This window comes from Apteryx mantelli, unplaced genomic scaffold (genome assembly GCF_036417845.1).
Source record: "Apteryx mantelli isolate bAptMan1 unplaced genomic scaffold, bAptMan1.hap1 HAP1_SCAFFOLD_20, whole genome shotgun sequence".
Taxonomy (NCBI): Eukaryota; Metazoa; Chordata; class Aves; order Apterygiformes; family Apterygidae; genus Apteryx; species Apteryx mantelli.
Window position 1 is genome coordinate 3,741,771 of NW_027118553.1, and position 24,055 is coordinate 3,765,825.

The following is a 24,055-nucleotide window of genomic DNA, read 5'->3' on the forward strand; positions in this document are numbered from 1 at the left end:
CACTTGCTTGAGCTCCACTTTGCACTGGCTGAGTGTGCCGTGAGGAGCAGGGGCCTCTGCCCATGGTTTCCAGAGGAGTCAGTCCTGCTGTACAGTAGTGGGAATGGGGGGACAGGGGTGACTAGCCCTGACATTCACAGTTTCTGTCAGCTGAAATCCACTTGTCGTGTAGAAGGGCTTTTTCCCGTCTTCACACCCAATTCTAAAAAAGGAGGTTTGAGGAACAGAGTTTCAGGGATTTCTATAGGGATTTTATTTTCTTTTAGATGTCCTTGTCACCCCTGGGGAGTGTGTTCCTTGAAGGCAGAAATTCTTGGCATTTCCACTGTGAGTCCTGAGAAGAAAGCATCCACTGTCCCTTGGTGCAGAGTGAGGACTCTCATCTGTCTATTAGTCTTGTTCCCACCTGTCCTGCGCTCACACCTCTTTGAGCTGGAGGATGATGTTACCCTAAAAAGAAACCAGCCCCTGCTGAGAGCAGACAAGTCCAGTTCCAAAGTGCAGGTCTCCAAACTTCTCACCCTTTCTCCAGGCACCAGAAGGAGGTCTCCACAGTCCCCTTCTAGCCAAGGACACACAGGACTCTTTTCAGATGCCCATTTACAGCCTCCCACCACCAGCTCCATACTCTCAGCACCTCTGCACCTTTTTCCTTGGTCTCTCAGATATCACAGAGATGCTGTGAGACAGCAGTGCCTTTCTGGAGGGCAACTCGCAGCAGGGCAGGACACCACAGGGAAACAGTCAAAGGACTGTTAGGACTAAAGATGGGCTGTCCTTAAGGGAAAGTCAGCTCATTTCCCAACCCCCACAGACAGCATTTCCTGGAGCTTCACAGGTTAGAAGGGGGCTGGGGAAACCTCACTTCCATGCAGATCCCTCTGTTGCCCAACTCGCAGTGTCGCGATCTGAACTGCAGCTGAAACCCCCCAACTCCACCAACACAAGGGAGACCAAGAGAAGAACAGGAGCAACATGGACAGGAGGGGAAACAACAAGCAACACCATTACCCTTCTGTCAAGAGAGGCAAGGAGAGAGAGACAGATGGGCCCTTGGGAGAGCCTTCACCTTTCCCAGCTGGGCATGCCACCTTGCAGTGACATCGCAGGGCAGTCACCCTCAGCCCCTTTGTCGAGGAACATGAAATGGGCCCGTAGCAGGAGAGATGCCCCTCTCCTCTGCCGCAGGTCTGGCTGCAGAGGAGGCAGCTCATGCCCTGGACTCCATGGCTGTCAGAGCAGAGTCTCTACTAGGTGGGAGAGGAGACACAGGGGGCTTGTTCAGAAGAAGTTGTCAGCATTGAAAGGACTGACTGTGACCTCCCCAAATCCATCCTCCCATGATGATGCTGTTAGCAGTTTCCTCTCATTCCCTGCCCATCTCTGCTGCCTGGAGCTGTCCCTGCTGCCAACTCTTTCTCTGTCACAATGTCTTTTCCCAGTTAGTGCTCACAGACCTCATCCCACCCTCCTTGTGCTCAGTTCTGCCCTACGCAAACCTCCCAGATCAGGGCACTGTCCAGGGGCATCTCTGTGCATGCACATCCTAAAGAGCAGGTCACCTAAACTCCTATGAGGTCACAAAGGTGATGTTGATGCTGTCTGTAGGCTAAGGTGGGGATGAAGCAGCTTGCTGAGGTTTCTCACAGATCTATTAATCTCTCAGAGTGAAGGTTTCGGAGTCCCACTTCCTTGACAAACAGAAAACTTGTTCCTTCATTCTCCCTGCCAAAAATAGGAAACTGAAAGTGCAGACACCTGGAAGAAAGCTCCTTCTCTTGCAAGTAGCCCTTCTCTTGATCTTCCTCTTGAAAAGACCCCTCAGACATGGCATGTGCATGAGCTAGAGCTGTGAGCAGCCTTGACCCATGCAGCACCCTCCCAGCAGGAGAATGTACCTGACCTGCTGGGGGTCACTCCTTCCACTCAGAGCTTCTCCCCACAGTGTCATGGGGAGCTCTCTGGGCAGGCTGAGTGCTGATCCTCGCAGGCGGCAGAGTCACTGCCCAGATGCTGCTCTGAATTACAGCCCTGGGCACACCTGGGTGCACTCCCTGACTTCACACCCCTGCAGCCATCCCTGCGAGAATGGAGCAGCATGCCCTGTCCTTCTGACCGTGTAGCAGGGAATCCCTACTCTGAAGCATCTCCTCCACTGCCTATGCATTGGAGGAGCTAGGAGAGCGATCCTTAAAAAGCCTATCAGTTATGGGATGAGATGGGTTTAGAAGACCCCTGCAGGAACCTCGGTAGCATTGCCCTGCAACCAGAGACATACTGTGCAAAAGGCTGTGAAGATTTCTCCCACAAGGAGCTCTCCTCTGTCCCACTCCACACTGCCTTTCACTTCCCTATGCCTTCTCTCACCTCATGTCAGCAGCAGCAGGCAGTGCCTGGAGCCCTGCTGTTCTTTGCAGAGGAGCTGCTCCTGCACACAACTGTCTCTCAGCAGTGCTGCCAGGTTGCCAGGCACTCCCTCCATCCCAGGAGCCTGGCCCCTCTCAGCTGAAGTCCTGACTTTCTCTGTCCCTTGTGCTCCGTCCTCCTGGGAAATGTTCCCTGAAGTAGACTAAAATAATCACCAATGGTTCCTCTCTAAGCACTGAAGGAAAACTGATTCTGGCATTACAATTTGTCTCATCAGAGAATGGTTATCTGCAAGAGGTGGAGATGTCCCACTCCGGAAGCGGTGAGGGAGGGAGTTCATTTACCCATGGTTCAGGTGTTGATTCAGATGAGTCAATTGCAGCATCTTATGCCAGTTTAGAAGCCCCTGGAATGCAGTGGGATTCAGATCCCTCCCATAAACTCCACCAACACACAGCAGGTGGGATTCCCCTTGCCCAAGCTGAAGTGAGCACAACACAGATGTCTACATGTGAACTCTTTGTCTAAGCTCCCGTTATAATCACTGGAGATGGAGGGTGGGAGTCAGTTACCTGGTGACAACTGGTGACAGTTGAAGAGACAGAGGTGGTCCAAGGCATGTGCCAGCGTCTGCTTGCTCTGATGCAGCAAGCGTGAGACCCGAATCCTTCTAGAGCATTAGGTGGGGAGCAGGTGGGGAACTTCCTTGCCCATCTGAAATGACACTAGATGCCCACTACTGTTAGAGCACCACTTGCTATGAAGCTGAGACACATGGAGACACCTGCAGTGCAAACTGCTAATGTAATCCAGTGCAGACACTACATGTAGTGACATAAAAATAGTCTGGCAGGGCCATGTCACATGCATGGGCTTGCTAGCACAACTGCACGGGACCTATCAGAAAACCATGCCCTTTTGGAGTGGTTGCTGGGCAAACACCCCAGGTTATCTCAGGTTTTCCTACCTGTGTCCAGACAACTGAATCCCACCTCTGCCTTTAGGGGAAGTCCATTCCATCTGCATTCAAGCATGCTGCATAAATGGGAGGCACATCACACCAAGGTCTCTGCTCTAGTCCTGAGCAGAGTGAGGAAGGACAGTAGCAGAGTACTGACCCTGGACTTCAGAGGAGCAGACTTTGGCCTGTTAAGGGGACTGGTGGCAGAACCCATGGGATGCTCCTCTCAAGGGCCCAGGAGCTCAGGAAAGCCAGCAGGTCTTTAAGGACAGATCTGCCAAGCACAAGGATGGGCCATCCCGATGCTCAGTAAAACTAGCAGACACCTCAGAGGACCAACTTGGTTACACTGGGACCTCACACCTTAGCTCCAGGGTAAAAGGGCAGCATACAGAAGGGGGAAGAAGGAAGAGGCAAAGGAGGAATTTAGAACTATTGTCCAGGGTCACAGGAATGGTGTTAGGGAAGAAAAAGCTCCCTGAGGATTGACACTTGCAGGGGATGTCTAGGGCATGAAGATGAGCTGCTACTGCTTCAGTAAGAATCAAAGAATAAAAAGGAAAATGTGGCCTCACTGCTAAATGGGACAGGGAATCTTGTGGCAGCAGATGCAGGTAGGTCTGAAGAACTCAACCCCTGTTAGCTTCTGTTTCCACAAGCAAGGTCTCTTGGGCTGTTGTGCCTTGAGTCAGGACTCCAGAGAAGAAAAACAGCCAGCAGTGGACGAGTTTGTGAGGGATGACTTGTGAGAACTCAAACTATACGAGTCAATGAGGTTGGAGGAGCTGCATACGAGGATGCTGTGAGAGCTGACTGTTGTCCCTGCAAAACCACTTGCTATCATCTTTGAAAGGTTGTGGAGATGGGGCGAAGTCCCAATGACTGCAGAAAGGCAAATGTTACATCCATCTTCAAAAAAGGGCAACAGGACAACCTGGGGAGCTGCAGGCAGTTCAGCCTCACTTTGATGAGGAGTGAATCATGCAGCAAATCCTCTCAGATCACATTTCCGGGCACATGAAGGAGAAGAAGGTACCTGGGAACAGTTCGCATGGATTTACCCAGGGTAAACTGTGCCTCGCCAACCTGATTGCCTGGTATGAATAAGTAACTATTTGTGGATGGAGAAGAGTAAATGTCTTTTTCCTAGACTTTAGAGAGGTGTTTGACACTGTCTCCCACAATATTCTTGCATGCACGTTAGAACGTTTCAGTCTAGAAGAGTAGACAACCAGATGGGTAAAAAGCTGCTTGGATGATCAGAGGCTGAGAGGGCAGTGGTGAATATGTAGTACTCTTTCTGGAGGCCAGGGAGAAGTGGAACACCATGGGGTCGCTCCAGGGACTTGTCCTGTTTATCATCTATCAGTTATACGCAGGAGGCAACACTCATCATGCTTATACATGACCCCAAACTGGAGGCGGGGGGGGGGAGGGGGGGCAGTCCTATGCTTGAGGGCTGCCATTGAGAAGGACCTAGAGAGGCAGGAGGAAAGGGCTGTCAGAAACCTCATGAAATTCAACAAGGACAAATGCCAGGTCTTGCACTTGGGATAAACCAACACCCCGCAGTGTTACAGGCTGGGGCCTGAGTGCCTGCGCAGCGGCTCTGTGGAAAAGGACCTAAGGGTCCTGGTGGACAGGAGACAATCATGAGCCAGCAGCATTCCGTGGCAGCAAAGAAGGCCAGAAGCATCATGGGCTGTATGACCAGGAGCACAGCCAGGAGGCCAAGGGAAATGGTGATCGCCTTCTAGTCAGTGTTCATTAGACCACATCTAGAATGCTGCATCCAGGTTTGGGTTCCCAGAACAAGAAAGAGGTTGATAACTGGGAGTAAATTTGGCTGAGGGCCCTCACAATAGTTGGCGGAGCTGGAACACTTGCTCTGTGAAGAAGCATTGGAGCTTGTGGCCCAGAGAGGCTGTGCAGTCTCCTCCCTTGGAGGATTCCAAGGCCAGACTGGAAGAAGCCCAGAGCAACCTGGTCTGACCGCAGAGCTGACCCTGCTGTGAGCAAGCAGATGGGGCTGGAGACCCCCTGAGGTCCCTTCTACCCTGAAGGAGTCCATGATTCTTCCCACTCTCAATCTTCTCTTGTGGATGTCAGGGAAAGCACGCAGGTACCCTGTGACAGTGGAAGCAGGCCAGCTTTCTTGTCCTCCTCCAGCCAGAATTGTTCAGATGCAGGGCTACTTGGCAGGAACACCCAAAACAGCTCTGATCAATCCTTTTCTTCACTTTTAATTTCCTTTTTTTTTTCCTTCCCCTCCCCCCTTCTAAGTCTGTCTCTTTTACCATCCCGATCCCTTTCCATACCATTAGCCCACACCTGCTTACCATTAACCCATTGGTACCATTTTGCTTTTGTTTTTGTTTTGTTTTGTTTTGTTTTCACACAGAGGAACTTTGGTCCTGAAGAATCTTGAGAAACTCGGGTGATTCACACAACAGATGCCTATGAAGAGAAGTGTCAAGTCCTGTGCCTAGGTGGGAATAACCCTGTCCATGAGGAGAGGTTCAGGGATATGGCCTTCTTTTTCCTGCTGAAGTGGAGGCGAAGGACAGTAGAGTAGGAGCCTGTGACTGCTTGAAGGGTGGTTTCAGAGATGATGGAGCTTCTCTTGGTAGTGGGAAACAACATGAGAAGGAGAAAAAGCCACCAAGAGCAGCTGTGGGGTTTAGCCGTGACATTAGGAAAAGAAAATGTCACTTGAAGGGTAGTGCTGTGGTGCTAGAGGTCACCCAGAGGGAGTCTGTGATCAGCCCCTGGCTTGGTGTTTCAAGGAAAAACAGGTGATGACAGGAAGACATCAGGATAGGTGGGGATATCGTGGGGTGAGAGCAACATGGGGAAGCAGCTTGTGTGTTTAGGGTCTGCAGGGAAACAGGCACAGGTGTGGGAAAGGACAGGACACCTGTGGTGGAGATGGCCAAGGGCACTGCCAAGGCTGAAAGCTCCCAACACAGCTAGGCCTTTGTCCTCTTGGCTATGACTGGTGTCTTTCTTTGCCACCAAGGCCCACGAGAAGACGTTGTTTCCATAAAGCACTGTGCCTTGCTGCCTCCTTGTCCCTTGGGAGCCCAGGAGGTACCATATCATGGTCCTGCACTCGGCATTGTGCATCCCCACCTGCGGACTGCTCCAAGGAAGAGCCCTGAGCAATGCGTCACGGAAAGCATCACCCTTCCCAGGAGCTGGCTGTCAGTGCCTGGGCACTCTGCTTGATAACACACATCAAGGTTGACTTGGCATCACAGCCACCTGCACATTGCCTTTGCCTACCTGCAGTCAGGGCCTTCCAATTTCTGCTCTAATCAGCCCCTGGGGAGGCTTTGTTGGTAATGGCCCTCAGTGGGACCTGTTAACGCGCCAAGAAACTTGGGGATTTGCTTCTGACTTTATCTTCTTCAGAGTTTTGTTCCGTCTCCTCTCAGCATCTGAGGTTCATGGGCTCAGCACCAAAGACACCCAAGGGGTCATTAAAATGCAAAAACCCCTAAGGAGCCAGGCTTCTCCCCATAATTTTCTTTGGCTCTTCAATTCTTGTGCTGTGGCTAATTGGAGAGGTTTCAGGAGTGTATTTACAAGAGGAAGATTTCAATGAGCATCAAAAAAAAAAAAAAAAAGAGGATTTCTGCTTTCAAAGGTTTCCTTATTTTTCAGCTTACAAACTAGGGTGATATCCTTGTGTCTCCTAATGAAGTCTGGACATGTCGGAAAAGCACCATCCTGGAGGTCAGACATCCACGGAAAATATTCCTCCCCACCTCCCCAGCCCTGACACTTCTCCCATCAGTCACTGGGGACTTCGATCACTCTTGTTCAGATTGAACCTTTTGCCACTCAAGGCTGCAGCTGAATGTTACAGCTCATGTGCACCAATTCCCACCTGCTTTCCTTAGACAACTAGCTGCAAACAGGCACAAAAGGATTTGTCTTCATTGTGATCAAAGAAAAATGAACATGATCCAGTGTCATAAGAAGTAAAATAAACTCCTCAGCTGTATTTCAAGTCCACGTTGCCTCCAGGGAGGTCCACGGACTACTAGGAATAACCTTCCTTGAAATGTTCTTCACAAATAGGTAGGAAAGGCTGGCTAGACACACAGTGAAGGAATTGGTTGAAGAGACAATTAGACTGCTGAAAGAGGAGACAAGCTTCAGACTCCCTCAAGCTTAAAGCAGCAACTAGAGAGTTGACATATCTAAATTGTAAAGAGTAATGGGAGGAGGAAGACTGGAAAACTATGGAAAGTGCATGCATCCAGACTGTCAAACGCAAAGTTCACTTTAGAAATGATCAGTTTAATCAGGGCATGTGGAACCATGTGAAAGATTAGTGAGATTACATCCACAGCATGATAGACAGAGCAGTGGTAACACAAGTTAAGGGGCAGATCAACATTTCTTCTCCTGAGATTCATGCCTTTCCATTACGTCATCAAGGGAAACACTGACATTTTATTAGGATTATTCAGTCATTTCAGCTGATGAAAGTGGGCTTATATATATATATATATTTTTTTTTAAGGTTGAAAACAGCTCTTTACCTTTCCAGGCAGAGTTCAGGTGTCCAACCACAAGCACCCAGTGGCACTTGGAGAGGCCCCGGTGTCTCTGAGGCACCTGCCTGGGCCTGGCAGCTCTTAGAGAGGACCTGCGGGAGACCAGAGCCCCTCAAAGCTGCAGACGGAGGCTGGGCACCAGAGGGGACCAGGGCAACTGCAATGGCACCAGCCACCCATGACCCTGTGACTGCATCCCACCCCAGTTCTGAAAATCTCTTTCCTTTTCAGACAAAAAGATAATGCATAATCTCCCCAAAAGACTAGTATTCTAAAACAAAAAAAGCCAAGAATAACAATAAGAACACAAAAGATTTAAAAGCTGGAAAATCTAATGAAACATTTCCTTGCTTTCAATCTTTGTCTTAATTTCTTTCTTGCATCATTTTTAATGTCCTTTTCTAAACTTTTCTGTTATAAACAGGCCTACACCACTAAACAGCATATTTCTGTGTCTCACACAGAGCCCGGTGCTCAGAAGACCACCCCCTGCCCAGGGCTGTCCGTGCCACCCCTCACTCTTTGCACAGAGCACCCACTCTGAGGTGTTGGGATCTCTCAACTGGTGAGGAAAGCAGGGTGACCAGCTGCAAGGAAATGCTCTATTTTTGGGTGACCAAATTTGCACAAATCTCAACATACCCGTGTTTAAGCAATATTTTAAAGGAGTCTCTAAAACATCTTCAGTGCAATAATTCACAAAAACATCCTCATTTCCAAAACTTCACACAGTTTTTACCATTGCCAAATATTTTTTCTTTCTTATTCATTGGCAGCACCATGTTCATGCACTACAGGAATTAGTCTGTCTAGGCGAGCATAAACATATATATAGAGAGAGATACATTCTTCATCAAAATGCATTTGCTGGCAATGCTCTGCATGGAGAAACTTTGTTCTGAGGAACTACTTCATTTAAATGGACATGTTTCAGATCTCTTCTTCTGCTTCCCTGTCCTTTCTTCGTCCTCTGCCTCTTCTCTCTTTACAGAGCTCTCCAGGGAACGGTGCACTGAATCACAGCGCTTACGGTGGGGGAGACCTCTGGACATCATCTAGTCCCAAGCCTCCCTGGTCAGTGCAGAGGGAACTAGATGAGGTTGCCCAGGGGCTCCCCCCACTTATGCCTTGTCCACAAAGGTGCTGAGAGTGCGCTCCATCCACTGTGCAGGCCATCCATAAAGATGTTAAACAGTGCTGCCCCATATGTTGATCACTGAGGGATGCCGCTAGTAACCAGCTGCCACTTGGAACTTGTACCACTGATCACAGTGTTTCAGCCTGATGGTCCAGACAATCTTCCACCTGCCTTATGGTCCACTGAACCGGGCAGAGCTCAACAATTTGCCTCTAAGGAGACTCTGGGGGACTGTGTCAAAGGCCTTGCTAAAGTGAAGCTTCACAAAATGCCCTGCTTTCCCCTTGTGCACAAAGCCATTCATCTGATGGCAGAAGGCAATCGGGTTGGTCAGGCATGGTTTCCATTTCCCCTTGGTCAACCCATGCTGCCTCCTCCAGTCCTTGTCCTTCATATGTTTGGAGATGGTTTCCGGGAGGATTTGCTCCATCACCTTCCCAGGGACTGAGATGAAGAGGACCAGCCTGTCGTTGCCCAGATCCTCCCTCTTGCCCTTCTGCAAAATGGGTGCGATGTCTGCCTTTTCCCAGGCATCAGGAACCTCCCTGATTACCCTGACCTTTAAAAGACGATCAACAGCAGCGTTGCACTGACTCCGGACACCTCTCACTGCACCCTGGGGTGCTTCCTATCTCTTACCATGGACTTGTGTGTGCCCACTGGGCAAAAGTCCTCCCCAGCAGTATCTTCCTCTGCCATGAGTGAGGCTTTGCTAACACAGATGCTGCTGAAAGACTCGTGGGCCAGGGAGGCCTGGCAGTAGACAAGACCAGTAAAAGACAAGGTAAAAGAGGCAATGAGCTCCTCAGCCTTTCCCCTCTCTTTGTCACTACCTCCCCTGCCCCACTGAGCAGGGAGTCCACCCTTTCCTTGACTGCCTGCCTTGTCCTGCCCATGTACTTACAGAACCCTTCTGGTTGCCCTCCCCATCTCCTCCTAGTTCCACCTCCAGCTGAGATTTGACTTGCCAACTCCATCCCTTCCACCACAGGCAATGGCTGTGTCTTCTTCCTGCATAGCCCATTCCCCTTCCAACCCTCTGTGCACTTCCTTCTGCCTTTTCAAGTCCTAAATCACAAAGTCCCTGCTCATCTGTGCCAGCCTCAGGCCAGGCCCTGATGGACTTCCCTGCAGATTTTCCTGTGTTCCTGTGCTTCAAGGACAGTGGCCCTGACAACCCAAGAGGGCTCCATGACTCATCTGCCCTCCAGGGCAGTCACCTGTGGGATCCTGACAAGCAGATCCTGAACAGGATGAAATCCTCTCTGCTGCAGTCCAGGACAGTGACTCTGTTATTCCTCCTACCTCTCCACCATCTCATGGTCACTGCAGTGACAGACAACTTCCACATTCACATCCCCATCCAGACTGAGCTTCAGGCAAGAAAGAAAGGGCAGCATGGCACCATCTACCTAGAGGTGCAACTACAGAGGTAGAGAACTCACCCTGCAGAAAAGCCTGCATTTCTCCCCTCACCACTGAGAGGATCCAGGAAATGGACTTCTCTGTGGTTAAAGGTGCATGCAAAGAATTTTCAGGGTAATGCAGCTATGCCTGAGGCAGAGCCTCCCAGGCTTCCCTTACAGTCGACAAGGAAGGAGGAGGAGATGTTCATCTGCCTTCTTTTAGATGGTCACATAAAGCACAAATTGCTCCTGTCCCAGAGACATTTGCTCTGTGCTTGAAATGGGGCCTGAGGTCATAGGCCTTTAGGATAATTCAGCTTGAAGGGACCACAGGAGGCCTGTAGAGCAACCTGCTGCTCAAAGCAGGGTCTGATGGAGGGTCAGAAACCAAAAAATGTCCCTGCCAAAGGACTTCTGGGGTGACAGAGCAGGAGAAGACAGTAGAGAGTTGACAGCGTATTATAAGTCCCAATGACAAAAGGCTTTCCTTTCTCCCCTTCTCCTGAGAATTAAATCCTCAGCTCTCCAGAGGGAACAAGCTGGGTCACTAACTTTGCCACTAACATGGAGGTGGAGAAGCTCCTGAGTCCCTTACAGACAGAGACTGGTCCAAAGACCACCACCCCAATGGCACCAGACCCCCAGGCATGCCTGCCTTCTTGCTGGGCACCCTCCAGCTTCCACGCAGGAGGTGTGCAGGGAACAGAGTGGGGTCTGCAGTCTGCAGCCCTGGCTACCCAGCAGGTGTGCTGGGACCCTGCTCCCCTCCACAAGACTGGACTCTCCTGCATTTCTCCAGGGTGAAGCATGCATCCCCTCCAACTGGGAATACAGCCTGGCGGGGAGGGCCAACACGGAAACACGATCTCTGTTCTGGGGTGTGAAGAGAGAGGGGAGGGCAGAGGGGGATATGTTTATGCCCTGGGCAGTGATTCCCTCCCTGCAGCCGGTATGGCCCTGCTGATGCCCTGTAACCTGTGAGTCCAGGAGGTGGGACTCCAACCTCCTCTGTCTCTAAAGATTTCTCAGCCCTTCAGACCCAGGAGGCAAAGCACCGGTCTGGGGACACCTCAGCAGCTGAAGGGCCTGAATGCCTGGCGTGTTCCTGAGAACTCTTCTGCAGTCTCCCTGCACTGGTTTGACTCCTGTTGCCCATGGAGCAGAGACTCCTTTGGAGGATGAACTCTCTCACTGTGTAACTCTGGAGGACAGGGTTGACAGGTTTGACCAGGCAGTACAAATGCCAGCAAGGCCTCAACCCCACAACAGTGTCCCCTGCCCAGGACTCCACTTTCTAGCCCCTTCCTCCTAGAGGATTTGGGTTGGAAGGAACTGCCGGAGATCTCCAGGACCACAATCTGCTCTAAGGGCTAACTTTACAGTTAGATCAGGTTGGTAAGTGCTTTCTCCAGGAGAGTTTTTAAAGATCGCCTGGACCCTGCCCCACTACTGCTCCACTATCATGATTGCTTTTTTTTTTTTTTCTTAAACTGATTTGAAATTTCCCGTACTGCATCTTCTCCTTGTTGTCTCTTGTCCTTTCCTCCCCTTGGCCCCCAGCCACACCATCCCATCTACTTTGACCAAGGACAATCGCAGTCTCATCTCCAAGCACAGCCTTGCTGGGATCTCCTGGGACCACTCAGGTGCGCCATGGTGGCCAGCTCTAAGCAGACATACATGCTGCAGGTCCCTACATGGTCTCAGGGGAGAGCGTATGGAGACACAGCATGACCCAGGGCAGAGCCTGTGGGCCAATGCCAGGGCAGAGTCAGCATTAGCAGGTGTGAGAAGAGAAGACCTCCAGCAGCTCCTTTCCACACCCAGGCAGGGAGTGACACACCCAGCAGTGCTCCTGAGAGATGATGGTAACACAGGAGAGGTGGCACCATGAGCTGTAATGCTGGGCACCAACCAGCTGTCCTGGGTGTGCAGTTCTGGCAAGCAGTGCCAATGGCTGCAGCCACTAAGAGACCCCCTGAGCCTGCTAGGAACAGTGAGGCCCCTCCATGACCATCGAGAGCTTCCTGGAGTGTCATGACTCCCATCTGTGCCCCATCTCTGCACTGGCCCAGCCCTGCTGCCCTGCATGTGGCCCCACTGCCCCACTGTACAGACACTGCACAGGACAGGGTTTGTTCTGCGGTGGGGAAACCTGTCCCCAGGATGGTCCCCATGACAGACCTCAGTGCCCTGTCCTGCAAGGACCTCCTGCCCAGCAGCCTCCCACCAGTCCCCAGACCCTGCCCAGCCCTGGTCCTGTCCCCCTGAGGTTAGCAGAAGGCCATGCTCTGGGGTCTGCTGGTGCCTGGGCCCAGGGAGAGAGGCCAGGCCAGATGGCCATCCCCATACAGGTGCTGAGCCCAACAGGCAGACGGAGCTGGTCACATCCAACGATCACCCCTCACCAGCACCATGGGCAATGGCCAGTGCTGGAAATGGCTGGCATGAGGGGCTGGGTCTGGGAGGAGTTTCCTGGGGCTGTTTCTCCTCTCTGCTCATGCAACAAGCTGGGCTGCATCTTTGTGCTGACAGACCCTGTATGAGGTCCCTCATGGGAAGAGGATGGTCCACAGGCCCAGTAGATGGCCCCAGGACCTCCTCTGCATGCTCCCTGCCAGCACTGCAGAGGACCCAGCAGAGGGCTCATCCTCCCTGGGCTCACAGCTGCATGCCCAGTCCCCCAGCTGGGCATGGAGCTTGTCTGGCAGTGACATTTGGGGTATGGACCAGCACACAGGCTGTCTGAAGACACACAGATTGTCTGAAGGAGATGTGCTGGGGACAGGGCCTGAGGGACAGCAGCAAACTGATATGGCTCCTGGGTGCTGCTTCCTTCAACACAAGCTCCCACAAGGGCTCCCAGCCTTCTTTTTGGTGCCACCCGTCAGGAGGGACGATGGCACAAGGAGCTGGGAGGGTGGGGAGCATTAATCCTTCTTTGGACACTTCCCAGGCCATGTGGAGGGCCAGCAGAGCAAGGACTTCTGGCTCTGCACTGGGAGCTCACTTCAGTGTGCCCACACTCTGAACATTGCCTTGGATTAAAGGTTGGCAATTTCAAGCCCAGTTCCACTTCCTTCTCATCTCTCCCAATCCCTCCTCTGATCTCATTGGCCATTCCCACACACCCTCCCCTCTTCTGCCGCAGGGCCCTGAGCTGATGGTGCTGCTCTGCAGAGTGAGCAGGCTGTGGGGCCACAGGGCCACAGGGTCACTCTGCACTGGCCATGCTGGTCAGGATGGGAAGCAGACCCAACCAAATGGGGATCACGGCTTCTAATCCCTCCAGGGCCTGCGGATGTGGCAGGTGCTTGGAGGGACTATGGAGCATTTCCAAGGGTACTAGTTTTGTCAAGGTACATCTCTAAATCCTTTCCTGTAAACAAGAAGTCAACCAGGAAGACCTGGGCAGCACATCTTGAGTAGGAAATGGCCCTGGTGTTCCACAGGGAATGGGCCATAGATTTGGGGACAGTGGCGGAGATGGTGCCGAGGTCAAGAACAGAGAGGTTGAGGAGGAAGAAGTACATGGGGGTGTGGAGGTGGTGGTCGCAGGCTTCAGCTGTGATGATGAGGCCGTTGCCCAGGAGGGCAGCCAGGTAGATGCCCAGGTAGAGCAAGAAGTGCAAGAGCTGCAGCTCCCATGCGTCTGCAAATGCCAGGAGAAGGAAATCATTGAAGGAGCTGCTGTTGGACATTTGCTCTGTCTTGTTTCAGGGCACTGTCCAAGGAAGAAAAGGCACTAACAAGTTAGAACAGGCTTCTCTGAGCAAAACCCAGTCCACTCCTCATAGCACCCCCCACATTGCCCTTCTCCTTTGCCTTCATTCAGATCCCTTTCCTGATCTCTGGCTCATTCTGCATGCGTAGTGCTGGGGCCTCTGCCCATGGTCTCCATAGGAGTCAGCACTGATCTGCTGGGGGGTGCAAATGGAGATGTCAGACTGCCTTGTGCATTTGGTGGGCATCCCTGGGGATGGGCACCATGAGCTGAGTGAAGGGCATTATGTCCAGCGACTCAGTGGCAATAGTCTCTTTTTATCCTTGTCAGAGACCAATACAGCACTCATGGCAGCTGACTCCGAAAGAGAAGATCCTTCTGAGGGATGCATATCTCCAAATCATTCCCTCCTCAACAGAAGTGTCTCTTTCTGGATCAATCACAGCAGCTCCCACTCTGCCAAGGGAGAGAAGCAGGGCAGTGAAGGCAGGGGCTGACCCAACCCTTCCCAGACATCTCTGTCCCAATGAGATGGACCCTGTCCTCATGTCAGTTCACCATCTTCCCTCTTTCTCCAGGCACTGTAGTGGCACTGGGAAGTGACTAGCTCTGAGGTGCACATCCTGCAGCAGATTACATCCACCTGTCTTGTGGAAAGGCTGTGAACATGTAAACAGTGATTTTCTCCAGAAAATGGGCTGCAGGGGAGGGGTCTGTTTCTGTATTTCTTTAGTTTTCAGATGCCTCCATCACACTCTGGGAGCCTTCTTGGATGGCGTAGAAATCTTTGGCATTTCAGTTGCTCTCAGCATGAGCACTCGTGCACCCCAAGAGGAAAAAGGGCTCACGGTGACTTTGTACGGAGTCAGGGGATCTGGTCTGTCCATGAGTCTTGCCCCTCTCTGCCCTGTGCTCGCAACTCTCCCAGCTAAAGGACAATCACACTCACAAGTTACTTTAAGAAAGAAATGGGATGGACCTGAGAGGGGAGGGATTCTGTTTCAAAGTGAAGCTTTCCAAATTCTTCTCTTTCAGCCCACATATGGAGAGAGTGCTATGGAGAGCTCTTCAGAGCGTTTGATGATGTTTCTGACTCACACAACCAGCACAAGGACTCTCAGCTATCACACATATGTTATGGGAGAGCTGTGGTCTTCTGGAAGGCAGCTTGCAGCCTGTTGGGACACCCTAGAGAGACAGTCAAGAGGGCTAAAGATGGGGCTTCTTCTTAAGGGAGAATGAGATCATTCCGCTACGAGATGAAATGTATTGCCTAGAAGGTTGGAAGGGGACTTGGACATGCCACTGCCATGAAGACAACTGCATGCAGCACCCACAGGGTCAATGCCTTAACTGCAGCTGAACCCCCCTCCTTCAGCCCAGAGGGCACGAGAGCAAGAAGCAGAGCAGCACAGAGAGGTGAAGAAGCAAGGAGCAACACTGTGATGTTCCTACCACAGGGAAAGCAAGGAGCGAGAGACAGATGGGCAGTCAGAAAAGCCTTCCCCTCACCCAGCTGTGCGCACCACCTCCCAGACCTGCACAGACAAGGACAGTCGCTCTCAGCCCTTTTGTCACACAGTGGGAGACGGGCACGCTGCAGGAGAGATGCCCTTCTCCTCTGCTGGAGCTCAGGCTAGAGCATGCAGCTCATGCCCTGGACCCCCTGGCCTTGAGGGCAGAGGCTGTGCTGGGTGGGAGAGGAGACCCAGGGGGCTTGCTTAGAGGAAGAGGTCTGCATTGAAGGGCATGACAGGGAGGTCTCCAAATTCACCCTCCCACAGCATCTATGGTTCTAGTTTCCTCTCATTCACGGATCATTTCTCCACTGCTCGGAGCTTTTCCTCCTGGGAGCTGTTTCTCTCTCCCATGGCTTTTCCCTGCCAGCACTCTGCAAACAGGAGGAAAATGAAAGCACCGGCTCAGGAGAGCCCTTCTGTTTAAGGTAACCCCTGTCCCTGCCTTGACTGTCCTCTAGAAAAGGCCTGTTGGAAATATCGTGGGGGTGAGCTGGAGCTGAGAGCAGCCCTGACCCATGCAGCACCCTCTCAGCAGGAGAATGAACCTGCCTTGCCAGGGGTGACTCCTTCCACCCAGAGCTTCAGCCTGCAGTGCTGTGGGGAGCTCCGCGGGCAGGCTGAGTGCTGACTCTTGCAGGTGGCAGAGTCACTGCCCCAGACACACAGCACCCTGAGGTGCAGGGACACTGCTCTGAATTCCAGCCCTGGAGATTCCTGCTGAAGATCTCCATCACCATGATCTGCTCTGAGATGGTCTAACTTTACAGTTAGATGAGGTTGGTAAGTGCTCTCTCCAGGAGAGTTTTTAAAGATCTCCTGGCCCCGGCCCCACTACTGCTCCACTATCATGGTGACTTTTTTTTTTCCTTAAACTTGTCCCTTGTGCTTTCCTCCCCTTGGCCCCCAGCCACACCATCCCATCTACGTTGACCAAGGACAATCACAGCCTCACCTCCAAGAACAGCCTTGCTGGGATCTCCTGGGACCATGCAGGTGGGTCGTGGTGGCCAGCTCTAAGCAGACAGACATGCTGCAGGTCCCTACATGGTCTCAGAGGAGAGCGTATGGAGACATAGCATGATCCAGGGCAGAGCCTGTGGGCTGACACCAAGGAAGAGCTGGGGTCAGCAGGGCTGAGAAGAGAAGCTCCAGCAGCTCCTTTCCACACGTGGGCAGCGAGTGATGCACCCAGCAGTGCTCCTGAGAGAGGATGGTGACACAAGAGACAGGGAGCACCATAAACTATGGTCCTGAGCACTGAGCACCTGTGCTGGGTCTGGGAGTCCTGGCAGGTGGTGCTGATGGCTGCAGCCCCCAAGAGATCCCCAGCCCTGCTAACAGCAGTGAGTCCCCTCCACGACTGTTGGGAGCTTCTGGAGTGTTGTGGCTCCCATGTGCACCTCATCCCTGCATTGGCCCAGCCCTTGGTGCCCTGGCCACTATGGCCTTCCTGTTCAGCAGCCTCCCACCAGTCACCAGCACTGCCCAGCCCTCATCCTGTCCCCCTGTGGTTAGCAGAAGGCCATGCTCTAGGGTCTGATGGTGCCTGGGCCCAGGGAGAGAGGCCAGGCAGGGTGGCCAGTCCCCCATACATGTGCTGAGCCTAGCAGGCAGACGGAGCTGGTCACATTCCAAGATCACCCCTCACCAGCACCATGGGGAATGGCCAGTGCTGGAAAAGGCTGGTATGAGGGGCTGGGTCTGGGAGGAGTTTCCTGGGGCAGCTTCTCCTCTCTGCTCATGCAACAAGCTGGTTGCATCTTTGTTCTGACAGACCCTGTATGAGGGGCCCCCCATGGGAGGAGGATGGTCCACAGGCCCAGTAGATGGCCCCAGGACCTCCTCTGCATGCTCCCTGCAAGCCCTGCAGAGGACCCAGCAGAGGGCTCATCCTCCCTGGGCTCACAGCTGCATGCCCAGTCCCCCAGCTGGGCATGGAGCTTGTCTGGCAGTGACATTTGGGGTATGGACCAGCACACAGGCTGTCTGAAGACACACAGATTGTCTGAAGGACATGCGCTGGAGACAGGGCCTGAGGGACAGCAGCAAACTGATATGGCTCCTGGGTGCTGCTTCCTTCAACACAAGCTCCCACAAGGGCTCCCAGCCTTCTTTTTGGTGTCACCTGTCAGGAGGGATGATGGCACTATGAGCTGGGAGGGTGGGGAGCATTAATCCTTCTTCAGGCACTTCCCAGGCCATGTGGAGGGCCAGCAGAGCAAGGACTTCTGGCTCTGCACCGCGAGCTCACTTCAGTGTGCCCACACGCGGAACATTGTCTTGGATTAAAGGTCGGCAATTTCAAGCCCATTTCCACTTCCTTCTCATCCCTCCCAATCCCTCCTCTGATCTCGCTGGCCATTCCCACACCCCCTCCCCTCTTCTGCTGCAGGGCCCCGAGCTGATGGTGCTGCTCTGCAGAGTGAGCGGGCTGTGGGGCCACAGGGCCACGGGGTCACTCTACACTGACCATGCTGGTCAGGGTGGGAAGCAGACCCAACCAAATGGGGATCACAGCCTCTAATCCCTCCAGGGACTGTGGATGTGGCAGGTGCTTGGAGGGACTAGGGAGCATTTCCAAAAGTAATAGTTGTGTCCAGGTGCGCCTCTACATCTTGCCCCTGGTATCACACTGACAACATGAATCGCTCTCCAGTCTCCCTTCCCCATGACAGATGGGTCCCCACTGCCTCTGCTAGGATTGCAGAGTCCTCCTTTGACCACGGATACTTGCGTTTAGCACTTTACCCTTAGGTGACTCCACCTTGGAGGACCTCTCCCTTTGTGAGGCTCCACTCACTGCCCACCCCAGGCACACACTGTTCCAGGAGATTCCCAGAGCTCTCCTGGCACCTCCAGATTCCCCTCCAGCAGGACAGGCATCTGACACTGTGCTTTAACACGTGGAACGGCCCTGGGTGTGTACATCATCACTGACAATTCGTCATCTCCACTGTTACTGGACAGTGATGGGTGAGTCCTAAATCCAGCCCTTGGTCTCTAAGAGATCATCACATGATTATGAGCTTTTTGCTTCTAAACCCATGGACAACGCTACCCAGCAGGCCCTTTTGACATGCAATTCCTTAGGCCTATTCTTGACACCAGCTTGGGAAGAAAAGCCCAGCCTTCAGGCACTGCACTGGGTAGAAGCTACTTTATTACAGAGATACTGTGCTGGAGTCAGTTCTGATGCAGTGTTAGACATGATTTTAAGTGGGTACCCGGTGAGACAGAGCAGTCCCAGTAAAGGTGGAATGAATCCAAGCATTTGTGTAGCAACATGATAACAAATAATAATAATAGTAGTAGTAGTAGTGATAATAAAAATACAGTGAACAAACAACGCTCAGTCCTGGTATGGGACACAGGGGGAGTCATTTGTGGAGAGCAAAGGCAATTTTACCACTGCTGAAAAATGTCCATGAAATCACTTTCCTCAGGGCATCCTTGAGCTCCTTGTTCCTCATGCTGTAGATGAGGGGGTTCACTGTTGGAGGCACCACTGCGTACAGAACAGCCCCCACCAAATCCAGAGCTTGGAAGGAGATGGAGGGGGGCTTCAGGTAGGCAAACATTGTAGTGCTGACAAACAGTGAGACCACGACCAGGTGAGGCAGGCACATGGAAAAGGCTTTGTGTCGTCCCTGCTCAGAGGGGATCCTCAGCACAGCAGTGAAGATCTGCACATAGGACACCACAACGAAAACAAAGCACCCAAATGTTAAACAGGCACTAACCACAAGAAGCCCAACTTCACTGAGGTAGGAGTCTGAGCAGGAGAGCTTGAGGATCTGGGGGATTTCACAGAAGAATTGGTCCACCACATTGCCTTGGCAGAGTGATATTGAAAATGTATTAGCAGTGTGCAGCACAGCATTGAGAAAACTACTGGCCCAGGCAGCTGCTGTCATTCTGACACAAGCACTGCTGCCTATGATGTTCCTGTAGTGCAGGGGTTTGCAGATGGCAACAAAGCGGTCATAGGCCATGACTGTGAGAAGAGAAAACTCTCCTGCAAACAAGAACACAACCAGGAAGACCTGGGCAGCACATCCCAAGTAGGAAATGGCTCTGGTGTTCCAGAGGGAATTGGCCATGGATTTGGGGACAGTGGTGGAGATGCAGCCAAGGTCAAGGAGGGAGAGGTTGAGGAGGAAGAAGTACACAGGGGTGTGGAGGTGGTGGTCACAGGCTACGGCTGTGATGATGAGGCCGTTGCCCAGGAGGGCAGCCAGGTAGATGCCCAGGAAGAGCAAGAAGTGCAAGAGCTGCAGCTCCCATGCGTCTGCAAATGCCAGGAGAAGGAAATCATTGAAGGAGCTGCTGTTGGACATTTGCTCTGTCTTGTTTCAGGGCACTGTCCAAGGAAGAAAAGGCACTAACAAGTTAGAACAGGCTTCTCTGAGCAAAACCCAGTCCACTCCTCATAGCACCCCCCACATTGCCCTTCTCCTTTGCCTTCATTCAGATCCCTTTCCTGATCTCTGGCTCATTCTGCATGCGTAGTGCTGGGGCCTCTGCCCATGGTCTCCATAGGAGTCAGCACTGATCTGCTGGGGGGTGCAAATGGAGATGTCAGACTGCCTTGTGCATTTGGTGGGCATCCCTGGGGATGGGCACCATGAGCTGAGTGAAGGGCATTATGTCCAGCGACTCAGTGGCAATAGTCTCTTTTTATCCTTGTCAGAGACCAATACAGCACTCATGGCAGCTGACTCCGAAAGAGAAGATCCTTCTGAGGGATGCATATCTCCAAATCATTCCCTCCTCAACAGAAGTGTCTCTTTCTGGATCAATCACAGCAGCTCCCACTCTGCCAAGGGAGAGAAGCAGGGCAGTGAAGGCAGGGGCTGACCCAACCCTTCCCAGACATCTCTGTCCCAATGAGATGGACCCTGTCCTCATGTCAGTTCACCATCTTCCCTCTTTCTCCAGGCACTGTAGTGGCACTGGGAAGTGACTAGCTCTGAGGTGCACATCCTGCAGCAGATTACATCCACCTGTCTTGTGGAAAGGCTGTGAACATGTAAACAGTGATTTTCTCCAGAAAATGGGCTGCAGGGGAGGGGTCTGTTTCTGTATTTCTTTAGTTTTCAGATGCCTCCATCACACTCTGGGAGCCTTCTTGGATGGCGTAGAAATCTTTGGCATTTCAGTTGCTCTCAGCATGAGCACTCGTGCACCCCAAGAGGAAAAAGGGCTCACGGTGACTTTGTACGGAGTCAGGGGATCTGGTCTGTCCATGAGTCTTGCCCCTCTCTGCCCTGTGCTCGCAACTCTCCCAGCTAAAGGACAATCACACTCACAAGTTACTTTAAGAAAGAAATGGGATGGACCTGAGAGGGGAGGGATTCTGTTTCAAAGTGAAGCTTTCCAAATTCTTCTCTTTCAGCCCACATATGGAGAGAGTGCTATGGAGAGCTCTTCAGAGCGTTTGATGATGTTTCTGACTCACACAACCAGCACAAGGACTCTCAGCTATCACACATATGTTATGGGAGAGCTGTGGTCTTCTGGAAGGCAGCTTGCAGCCTGTTGGGACACCCTAGAGAGACAGTCAAGAGGGCTAAAGATGGGGCTTCTTCTTAAGGGAGAATGAGATCATTCCGCTACGAGATGAAATGTATTGCCTAGAAGGTTGGAAGGGGACTTGGACATGCCACTGCCATGAAGACAACTGCATGCAGCACCCACAGGGTCAATGCCTTAACTGCAGCTGAACCCCCCTCCTTCAGCCCAGAGGGCACGAGAGCAAGAAGCAGAGCAGCACAGAGAGGTGAAGAAGCAAGGAGCAACACTGTGATGCTCCTACCACAGGGAAAGCAAGGAGCGAGAGACAGATGGGCAGTCAGAAAAGCCTTCCCCTCACCCAGCTGTGCGCACCACTTCCCAGACGGCAACATCACAGGACAGTCTCTCTCAGCCCCTTTGTCACACAGTGGGAAATGGGCACACTGCAGGAGAGATGCCCCGCTCCTCTGCTGCAGCTCAGGCTAGAGCATGAAGCTCATGCCCTGGCCCCCTTGGCCTTGAGGGCAGAGGCTGTGCTGGGTGGGAGAGGAGACCCAGGGGGCTTGCTTAGAGGAAGAGGTCTGCATTGAAGGGCATGACAGGGAGGTCTCCAAATTCCCCCTCCCACAGCATTTATGATTCTAGTTTCCTCTCATTCACGGATCATATCTTCACTGCTCGGAGCTTTTCCTCCTGGGAGCTGTTTCTCTCTCGCATGCCTTTTCCCTGCCAGCACTCTGCAAACAGGAGGAAAATGAAAGCACCGACTCAGGAGAGCCCTTCTGTTTAAGGTAACCCCTGTCCCTGCCTTGACTGTCCTCTAGAAAAGGCCTGTTGGAAATATCGTGGGGCTGAGCTGGAGCTGAGAGCAGCCCTGACCCACACAGCACCCTCTCAGCAGGAGAATGAACCAGCCCTCCTGTGGTTTTCCCCTCCCACCCAGAGCTTCGCCCTGCAGTGCTGTGGGGAGCTCTCTGGGCAGGCTGAGTGCTGACCCTCGCAGGCAGCAGAGTCACTGCCCCGGTCACACAGCACTTTGGGGTGCAGGGATACTGCTCTGAATTCCAGCCCTGGAGATTCCTGCTGAAGATCTCCAGCACCATGATCTGCTTTGAGATGGTCTAACTTTACAGTTAGATGAGGTTGGAAAGTGCTTTCTCCAGGAGAGTTTTTAAAGGTCTCCTGACCCCTGACCCACTACTGCTCCACTATCATGGTGACTATGTTTTTTTTTTTTTCTTAAATTTGTCTCTTGTGCTTTCCTCCCCTTGGCCCCCAGCCACACCATCCCATCTACGTTGACCAAGGACAATCACAGCCTCACCTCCAAGAACAGCCTTGCTGGGATCTCCTGGGACTGTGCAGGTGGGCCGTGGTGGCCAGCTCTAAGCAGACATATATGCTGCAGGTCCCTACATGGTCTCAGAGGAGAGTGTGTGGAGACATAGTGTGACCCAGGGCAGAGCCTGTGGGCTGACACCAAGGCAGAGCTGGGGTCAGCAGGGCTGAGAAGAGAAGCTCCAGCAGCTCCTTCCCACACCCGGGCAGTGAGTGATGCACCCAGCAGTGCTCCTGAGAGAGGATGGTGACACAAGGGACAGGGAGCACCGTAAAATATGGTACTGAGCACTGAGCATCTTGTGCTGGGTATGGGAGTCCTGGCAGGTGGTGCTGATGGCTGCAGCCCCCAAGAGACCCCCAGCACTGCTATCAGCAGTGAGTCCCCTCCACGACTGTTGGGAGCTTCTGGAGTGTTGTGGCTCCCATCTACACCTCATCCCTACACTGGCCCAGCCCTTGGTGCCCTGGCCACTATGGCCCTCCTGTTCAGCAGCCTCCCACCAGTCCCCAGCCCTGCCCAGCCCTCATCCTGTCCCCCTGAGGTTAGCAGAAGGCCATGCTCTGGGGTCTGCTGGTGCCTGGGCCCCAGAAGAGAGGCCAGGCAGGATGGCCAGTCCCCCATACTTGTGCTGAGCCCAGCAGGCAGACGGAGCTGGTCACATTCCAAGATCACCCCTCACCAGGACCAGGGAGAATGGCCAGTGCTGGAAATGGCTGGTACGAGGGGCTGGGTCTGGGAGGAGTTTCCTGGGGTAGTTTCTCCTCTCTGCTCATGCAACAAGCTGGGCTGCATCTTTGTTCTGACAGACCCTGTATGAGGCCCCCCATGGGAGGAGGATGGTCTACAGGATCAGTAGATGGCCCCAGGACCTCCTCTGTATGCTCCCTGCCAGCCCTGAAGAGTTCCCAGCAGAGGCCTTATCCTGACAGGGCTCACAGTTCAATGCCCAGTCCTGCAGCTGGGCATGGAGCCTTGTCTGGGGGAGACATTTGGGGTAGAGACCAGCACACAGGGTGTCTGAAGACACACAGATTGTCTGAAGGAGATGTGCTGGGGACAGGGTCTGAGGGACAGCAGCCAACTGATATGGCTCCTGGATGCTGCTTCCTTCAACACAAGCTCCCACGAGGGTTCCCAGCCTTCTTTTTGGTGCCACCCGTCAGGAGGGACGATGGCACAAGGAGCTGGGAGGGTGGGGAGCATTAATCCTTCTTCAGGCACTTCCCAGGCCATGTGGAGGGCCAGCAGAGCAAGGGCTTCTGGCTCTGCACTGGGAGCTCACTTCAGTGTTCCCACACTCTGAACATCGTCTTGCATTAAAGGTCGGCAATTTCAAGCCCAGTTCCACTTCCTTCTCATCTCTCCCAATCCCTCCTCTGATCTCGCTGGCCATTCCCACACCCCCTCCCCTCTTCTGCTGCAGGGCTCCGAGCTGATGGTTCTGCTCTGCAGAGTGAGCGGGCTGTGGGCCACAGGGCCACGGGGTCACTCTGCACTGGCCATGCTGGTCAGGGT

At 52.8% G+C, this 24,055-nt stretch overlaps 1 protein-coding gene across 1 annotated transcript in view; it reads right to left on the reverse strand.

The window, feature by feature from the left end:
• Positions 1–20,021, reverse strand: part of LOC136995980 (olfactory receptor 14A16-like) — a 38,916-nt gene extending 18,895 nt beyond the window's left edge. Inside the window, exon 1 of the mRNA XM_067316974.1 lies at positions 19,119–20,021. Coding sequence (XP_067173075.1) covers positions 19,119–20,021 — 903 coding nt within the window. The remainder of the gene's footprint in view (positions 1–19,118) is intronic.
• Positions 20,022–24,055: the final 4,034 nt, after the last annotated feature.